The following is a 7,967-nucleotide window of genomic DNA, read 5'->3' on the forward strand; positions in this document are numbered from 1 at the left end:
TGCCACATCAATGAATGGAACCACACTGCCATCTAGTGGATATCCATTGTGCGCAAGTGTGTATTTGCGAATCAGTAGGCATTTGTGGATCTATGTGGATTTCGCGAAAAGAATGTCTCAAAATTACGTCACAGAGGAAAGTGATGAATGCGTGTAATTGGTGATCCACAAATGCTGAAACTCAATTCACAAATACACTTTCCAGTTTTACAAATGTAATTTTTTTTTTTTTTTTACAAATATATTTGCAAGTACAACATTATTTGCAAAGACCAATTTACAAGTTACAAATATGAAATTTGCATTTGTGGATATCTGAACACATTTGCAAATCAATGATTATTTGTAGATCACCCTGCGTGCATTTACAAATATTAATGAGACAATTTTAACCCCATAAAATCTTCTGGTGCTTTAATGTGTTCAGCAGGAATTGTGTGACAATCAATTCTTTGTTGCATGTCTGTACCACCCCCCCTTTTTTTGTTTTAAATACTTGAGCAGAAATTTAAAATGAAATATTTGAAATGGTTGTTTGCACAGATGGCAGATTCCAGCTGTATACAAAAAAGAAATGCAAATGATTGAAGAACATTGTTGGAGGGTAGCAGTTTGATATTGATTTGGAAAGTGGCAGGAGAGTTCCTCAAGAAGATGGTATGCAAACAGAAGTAGTGTATTGCTCCTGTGTTTGTCGTCTGTCTGTCCTCTGCTTTGAATTAAATTCTTCATAAATATCGAGAAACATCAGGTTGTGCTGTGAAGGTCTGTTCTTGATTGAAGGAATTAGACCCCGTTCAGATGAGGGTTGGCAGTTCAGTCCGGATTGCTTTCTAGCAGGATAGCATTCAGACCAGGCCTGCATGGTTTAGGCGGTTTATTCGGTACACTATAATTTTGGCTGACGGTCGAGATTTGGACTCCACCAATTACTCGCGATAACGGCCTTGGAGTTTTTCGATCCAGGAAAACTCCTCTGCGAAGTGGTTATGTGTGTGTGAACCAGTTTGCAGAGATTATGTGAGTCTCACTGCTGTTTATGTAAGTTTGTGAGACGCCTGTTCTGAACGCTGATATGTGCAAAGCTGTTTTTTATTTCAGCTGACGCACTGGGGGAAGGTGGAGGATCTGAATCAAACATTTGAGAAAGCGCCACATAAAATCACACGATTTTTTTTTAAACCAGAGCAGAAAGACAAAATCAGCCAGGATGAGACTATTTACCCAGACTGACTTCAAATGTGAGTAAATTAAGTATTTTTTATAAAATGTTTTGGTGCTTTCGTGTTGTTTTGTAAATGAGGAAGTGACCACCCTGAAAGCGCTTCATGTATTCAGAGCAGGTTCTAGTGTTCAAGAGATTAAACTTCAGCTGCTGACCATAAATTTATTTAATTCTTTCACCAAAATATAAAATCTTGGCTTGCATCTTAGATGTACCTTCCGGCAAATTGTACCAGTAGTTTTGAGATCTGCACAATAAATGCTTTCAAAATTACATCATATCTGGTTTTATTTTTTTTATTTTTTTTGTCAATTTTATTTATTTTGATCAATTTACTTTTGCTAAGGGACCCATTCAGAAACATAATTTTTACACTTAGGTTTATATTGCAATATATACCGTTACCATGAAGGGATTCAATTTATACCACAATATGAATTTTAGGTCATATCGTGCAGTCCTAATTCAGACCTGTTTTCAAATATGGCTCATCCCACACGTACATTCAAAACTCAAACCAATTCAAGCCGTGTGCCTGTATATCTAGACTCTTGCTGCGTTCAGGTGTCAGCGGCAGAAAGATTGTCACAGTGGTCATTACCGCAGAATTTCTATCATCTGCAGTGGCAGGTGTGACATGAGCTGCTGTCATTTTACAATAACACTGACAATAATGACAGGTAGAAAAGAGCGTTAGCATTTTGGACAACGTTACATTAAAAGGAAACCCAGAAGTCAGAAATACCTATTTGGAATTATCTACTTGGAATGGAACGCAGCAAAAGAAAATCCTTCTAAACAAAATGACTTTAATGCAGCAAGTACAAAGCAACTCAAATACAGAGCAACACAATAAAATACAGTACAGACCAAACATGTAGACACCAGTCTTTCAGTACCTATATGCTGTATAATCCATGTTGTCGGAGTGCAGGTTTCCACGTCCCAGACGGTCAGAATATAAATGCAGTATCATAGTTTACGTACAGGAACTGTAAATTAGCTGAACGAACCTTTGGTTTTGTCGTTTTGCTTTAGAAAGCGATGGATTACCAACATTCTTAGGACCAACTTTGTGAGCGAATAACTAGCACAGAAACAGTGACATCACATACTCGATCCACATGGAGCCACGTGTAGCGCGTCCGTTACGACACAGAGGAAATGGGATTGTGTGGGGAACCCATCTGTGTGAGCACCTTGTCCAGCCACTGCAGGGGCCCATGCAGGTGCACCTCAATCCAGCAGGGGGTGCTGGTCACATCTTGCCGGTGGTATTCTGCACCCCAACCCTAAAGAGACACAAGTACTTAAAAATACACTCTCAGAATTGCTGCAAGATGAAAGTAGTGGAATCAGAGATGGGCACAGTTTGTGTTAAGCTAACCAATCATTCAAACAGTGTGCATGGACCTCGGCGGTTTCTACACTTACACAAACTGCACAACTTCGTTATCTGCTTGAAATAAATCAGAAAACCTCATAGGTGGTGGGTTCCTTTCACAATGTGCTGTCCCAGAAGGCCAAAGTGACATGACATGCCCACCAGTATTACATCATATGCAAGGTTGGGTAGGATTATTTTGAAAGAATACATGTGGATTACATGTATGTATGTACATTGGATTACTTGTAATCTGATTACTTTTGGATTACATTTCAAAGTAATCCTACCCAACCTTGATCATATGTGAAGCACCCCTCGTGCTTTCTGGACAGGGGGATAGGACCGAGACAGCGTTTGCACACTTTCATGCAGTGGTGGGCACAGCTAACCAATAAGTCAGCTTCGATAACCATTAATCCAATAACTGAAAAGTTATCTTTTATGATACTAAACTGATAAACTGCTAAAAAATTTATCTTTATTACAGATAACTGATAATGTTTAGTATTGATTCGGATGCGGCCACATCAGATCACACTGTCGGTTTCTGATAAACCAGTTTCACTTTCACTTTACGCTGCTGGGTAAATTCAAGGATCACAAACACATAAGAACGCACGAAAAATGAATGAATAAAAAAATAAAATCCAAAACACTCTCATCATCTTTCAAAAGCAGTAAAACAGTATAAGAAGTCACAGTTTATCTCTGTATTAGATACGCCATCATTTACAAACTAAAAAGCTGCTGCTTTTTTCACACGCTTTGAACCCTGCGGCTTAAACAACCGAAATACGTCCAATCTGCCATTGACTGGCAGAGTAAAATACACGTAGTAAATATAAATGATTTACATATAAATCATGTAAATGGGGAATCTTCTTCACAGACTAAAGTTAATTATGGAGTTCCACAAGGTTCTGTGCTAGGACCAATTTTATTCACTTTATATATGCTTCCCTTAGGCAGTATTATTAGACGGTATTGCTTAAATTTTCATTGTTACGCAGATGATACCCAGCTTTATCTATCCATGAAGCCAGACGACACACACCAATTAGCTAAACTGCAGGATTGTCTTACAGACATAAAGACATGGATGACCTCTAATTTCCTGCTTTTAAACTCAGATAAAACTGAAGTTATTGTACTTGGCCCCACAAATCTTAGAAACATGGTGTCTAACCAGATTCTTACTCTGGATGGCATTACCCTGACCTCTAGTAATACTGTGAGAAATCTTGGAGTCATTTTTGATCAGGATATGTCATTCAAAGCGCATATTAAACAAATATGTAGGACTGCTTTTTTGCATTTACGCAATATCTCTAAAATCAGAAAGGTCTTGTCTCAGAGTGATGCTGAAAAACTAATTCATGCATTTATTTCCTCTAGGCTGGACTATTGTAATTCATTATTATCAGGTTGTCCTAAAAGTTCCCTAAAAAGCCTTCAGTTAATTCAAAATGCTGCAGCTAGAGTGCTGACGGGGACTAGAAGGAGAGAGCATATCTCACCCATATTGGCCTCTCTTCATTGGCTTCCTGTTAATTCTAGAATAGAATTTAAAATTCTTCTTCTTACTTATAAGGTTTTGAATAATCAGGTCCCTTCTTATCTTAGGGACCTCGTAGTACCATATCACCCCAATAGAGCGCTTCGCTCTCAGACTGCAGGCTTACTTGTAGTTCCTAGGGTTTGTAAGAGTAGAATGGGAGGCAGAGCCTTCAGCTTTCAGGCTCCTCTCCTGTGGAACCAGCTCCCAATTCAGATCAGGGAGACAGACACCCTCTCTACTTTTAAGATTAGGCTTAAAACTTTCCTTTTTGCTAAAGCTTATAGTTAGGGCTGGATCAGGTGACCCTGAACCATCCCTTAGTTATGCTGCTATAGACGTAGACTGCTGGGGGGTTCCCATGATGCACTGTTTCTTTCTCTTTTTGCTCTGTATGCACCACTCTGCATTTAATCATTAGTGATCGATCTCTGCTCCCCTCCACAGCATGTCTTTTTCCTGGTTCTCTCCCTCAGCCCCAACCAGTCCCAGCAGAAGACTGCCCCTCCCTGAGCCTGGTTCTGCTGGAGGTTTCTTCCTGTTAAAAGGGAGTTTTTCCTTCCCACTGTAGCCAAGTGCTTGCTCACAGGGGGTCGTTTTGACCGTTGGGGTTTTACATCATTATTGTATGGCCTTGCCTTACAATATAAAGCGCCTTGGGGCAACTGTTTGTTGTGATTTGGCGCTATATAAAAAAAAAATTGATTGATTGATTGATAAATTCTTACCTGTTAGTTTCAGTGGGATTCATCTGAATAAATAATACACATAAAGTGTCCTTTTTGTTTTTATTTAAAACGTGAAGTCTAAAGTCTAAATGTGAAGAAAAGTCCCTCCCACTTTACACACAGCTGTGCCGTGAGAGCTTCTCTTTCCCACGAGTCTTGGTGATTAAATTACAGCCACAAAGAAACAGAATAAAATAATGTTAAAATTAGTCTGTTTTGTTTTTGTGTCAAGCGGATTCACTCACTGTAACGTCCAACGTGAACCTGAACTACACTATCCATAATGCTCTGTGCGTTGACCGGCCAATCATGTTTTGTGCTTAATGATGATGTCATCAGCAAGCGACAGGCAGCCAGTCTGCTACAAACACACAACAGACGGACTAAAATGTTTGATTTGAGAGTTTACAAATGTTTTTGGCCGTTAACCTTTGCTCAGTTTACCAGCAAAAAAAAAAAAAAAAAAAGTTATCAGAACTAAATTTATAGGAAGATAATTGGTCCGATGATGTTTTAAAACTTATCTGAAAAGCTAATCCACTAGCAAAAGCATTAGCTTCGATAATTATCTGCTATTGGATTAACTAAACTGTGTCCACCACTGCCTTCATATCATAATTGGTACTGTTAAAGCTGATCTGCACCCATTTACTAAAATGAATTACAGCTTTTTCAGACCTGAAGGTTTAAACCAAATTGCCTTTTTATTATCCCACACCGGCCGATAGACCAGGTCGGGTGATATAGAATCATGCTCTGCACATCTGTCCTCTACATTTCTATGGCTGATTTTCAAGACATCAGTTACAGCTGGATTCCTTAGATGAAGCACTCAGTGCACCCTATGATGTCAACTTCCACCACACTTGGTGTTGTACCTTATTGGATTTTTACTGAAAAGTCTTTAAGAAAAATCACAGGTCACAAATTGTTTTCAGATTTCACAAAGATGGGCAGAGTTGATCTTCAGACAGAGCTTCACAATTCCATTTGACCCCCTGTCAGTTTTGCAGGTTTTCCCGCCTTCAAAGAATGGAGAGGTCTGTATTTTTTATCGTAGGTACACTTCAACTGTGAGAGACAGAATCTAAAAAAAAAAAAAAAAAAAAATCCAGAAAATCACATTGTATGATTTTTAAATAATTAATTTGCATTTTATTGCATAAAATAAGTATTTGACCCCCTAGAAAAACAGAGCTTAACAATTGGTACAGAAACATTTGTCTGCCATTACAGAGGTCAGACATTTCCTGTAGTTCTTGACCAAGTTTTCACACACTGCAACAGGGATTTTGGTCCACTCCTCCATACAGATCTCCAAATGTTTCAGGTTTGGAGTTTCAGCTCCCTCCAATGATTTCCTATTGAGTTCAGGTCTGGAGACTGGCCAGGCCACTCCAGGACCTTGAAATGCTTCTTACGGAGCCCCTCCTTAGTTGCCCTGGCTGTGTGTTTGGGGTCATTGTCATGCTGGAAGACCCAGCCATGACCCATCTTCAATGCTCTTACTGAGGGAAGGAGGTTGTTTGCCAAAATCTCGCAATACATGACCCCATCCATCCTCCCTTACGGTGCAGTCGTCCTGTCCCCTTTGCAGAAGAGCACCCCCAGAGTATGATGTTTCCACCCCCATGCTTCACGGTTGGGATGGTTTTCTTGGGGTTGTTCTGATCCTCTAAACATGGTAAGTGGAGTTGATTCCAAAAAGCTCTATTTTGGTCTCATCTGACCACATGACCTTCTCCCATGCCTCCTCTGGATCATCCAGATGGTCACTGGTGAACTTCAAACGGGCCTGGACATGTGCTGGCTTGAGCAGGGGGATCTTGCTGCCCTGCAGGATTTTAAACCATGACAGCATCATGTGTTACTAATGTAATCTTTGTGAGTGTGGTCCAAGCTCTCTTCAGGTCATTGACCAGGTCCTCTTGTGTAGTTCTGAGCTTTTTCAGAATCATCCTTACCCCACAAAGTGAGATCTTGCATGGAATCCCAGACCGAGGAAGATTGACAGTCATCTTGTGTTTCTTCCACTTTCTAAAAAATAATCATTACAGTCGTTGTCTTTGACCAAGCTGCTTGACTGTTGTCCTGTAGTCCATCCCAGCCTTGTGCAGGTCTACAGTTTTGTCCCTGGTGTCCTTAAACAGCTCTTTGGTCTTGGCTATGGTGGACAGGTTGGAGTGCGATTGATTGAGTGTGTAAACAGGTGTCTTTTATACAGGTAACAAGTTCAAACAGGTGCAATTAATACAGGTAAAGAGTGCAGAATAAGAGGGCTTCTTAAAGAAAAATTAACAGGTCTGTGAGAGCCAGAATTCTTGCTGGTTGGTAGGGGTTCAAATACTTATTTTATGCAATAAAATGCAAATTAATTATTTAAAAATCATACAATGTGATTTTCTGGATTTTTTTTTTTTTTTAGATTCTGTCTCTCACAGTTAAGTGTACGTACGCTAAAAATTAGACCTCTCCATTCTTTGTAGGTGGGAAAACCTCCAAAACTGACAGGGGATCAAATACTTATTTTCCCCACTGTATATGGCTGTTTGATTTTTCAAAGCATACACCCATCACAGCCAACTGAATTTGTTTAAAAATTGGTGCCATTTTTTTGCTCTAGGGGGCAGCACAGCTGCAGTCAGATCCATAACTGTTTGAAAATGGGAATTTTTGTAAACTTCTCACCACACTGCTGTTTAAATCAAGCAAGATGTGGTTGTAGTGTAGAACTTATTTAGGAATTACAGCCTTTATTACATCCACCAAGGCTGTAATAAAATCATCTGCCTTTATTAATTTATTTGTCTGTCTGCCTGTTAGCTGGATTACGTCAAAACTACTGTACATATTTTTACGAAATTTTCCCCACAGATAGATATTCGGCTATGGGAGACACCATTACATTCTGGAAGTGATCTGGATTCTGGATCAAGATTTCACTTTATATAGACTTTGAAGGATTACGTCAAAACTGCTTCACAGAGTCTCACCAAATTTGCAACACAGATAGATATTAGGGCATGGAAGAGTCCACTGAATTTTGGAGGTGATCCAAAAATGGATTGTGGC

At 39.5% G+C, this 7,967-nt stretch overlaps 1 protein-coding gene across 3 annotated transcripts in view; it reads right to left on the minus strand.

The window, feature by feature from the left end:
• Positions 1 to 2,014: 2,014 nt before the first annotated feature.
• Positions 2,015 to 7,967, minus strand: part of smad9 (SMAD family member 9) — a 24,468-nt gene continuing 18,515 nt past the window's right edge. For all 3 annotated transcript variants that reach the window (XM_034178271.1, XM_034178273.1, XM_034178272.1), the window contains exon 8: positions 2,015 to 2,517. In XM_034178271.1, coding sequence (XP_034034162.1) covers positions 2,374 to 2,517 — 144 coding nt within the window. In that variant the 3' untranslated portion in view covers positions 2,015 to 2,373. The remainder of the gene's footprint in view (positions 2,518 to 7,967) is intronic.

Source organism: Thalassophryne amazonica, chromosome 9 (assembly GCF_902500255.1).
Source record: "Thalassophryne amazonica chromosome 9, fThaAma1.1, whole genome shotgun sequence".
NCBI lineage: Eukaryota > Metazoa > Chordata > Actinopteri > Batrachoidiformes > Batrachoididae > Thalassophryne > Thalassophryne amazonica.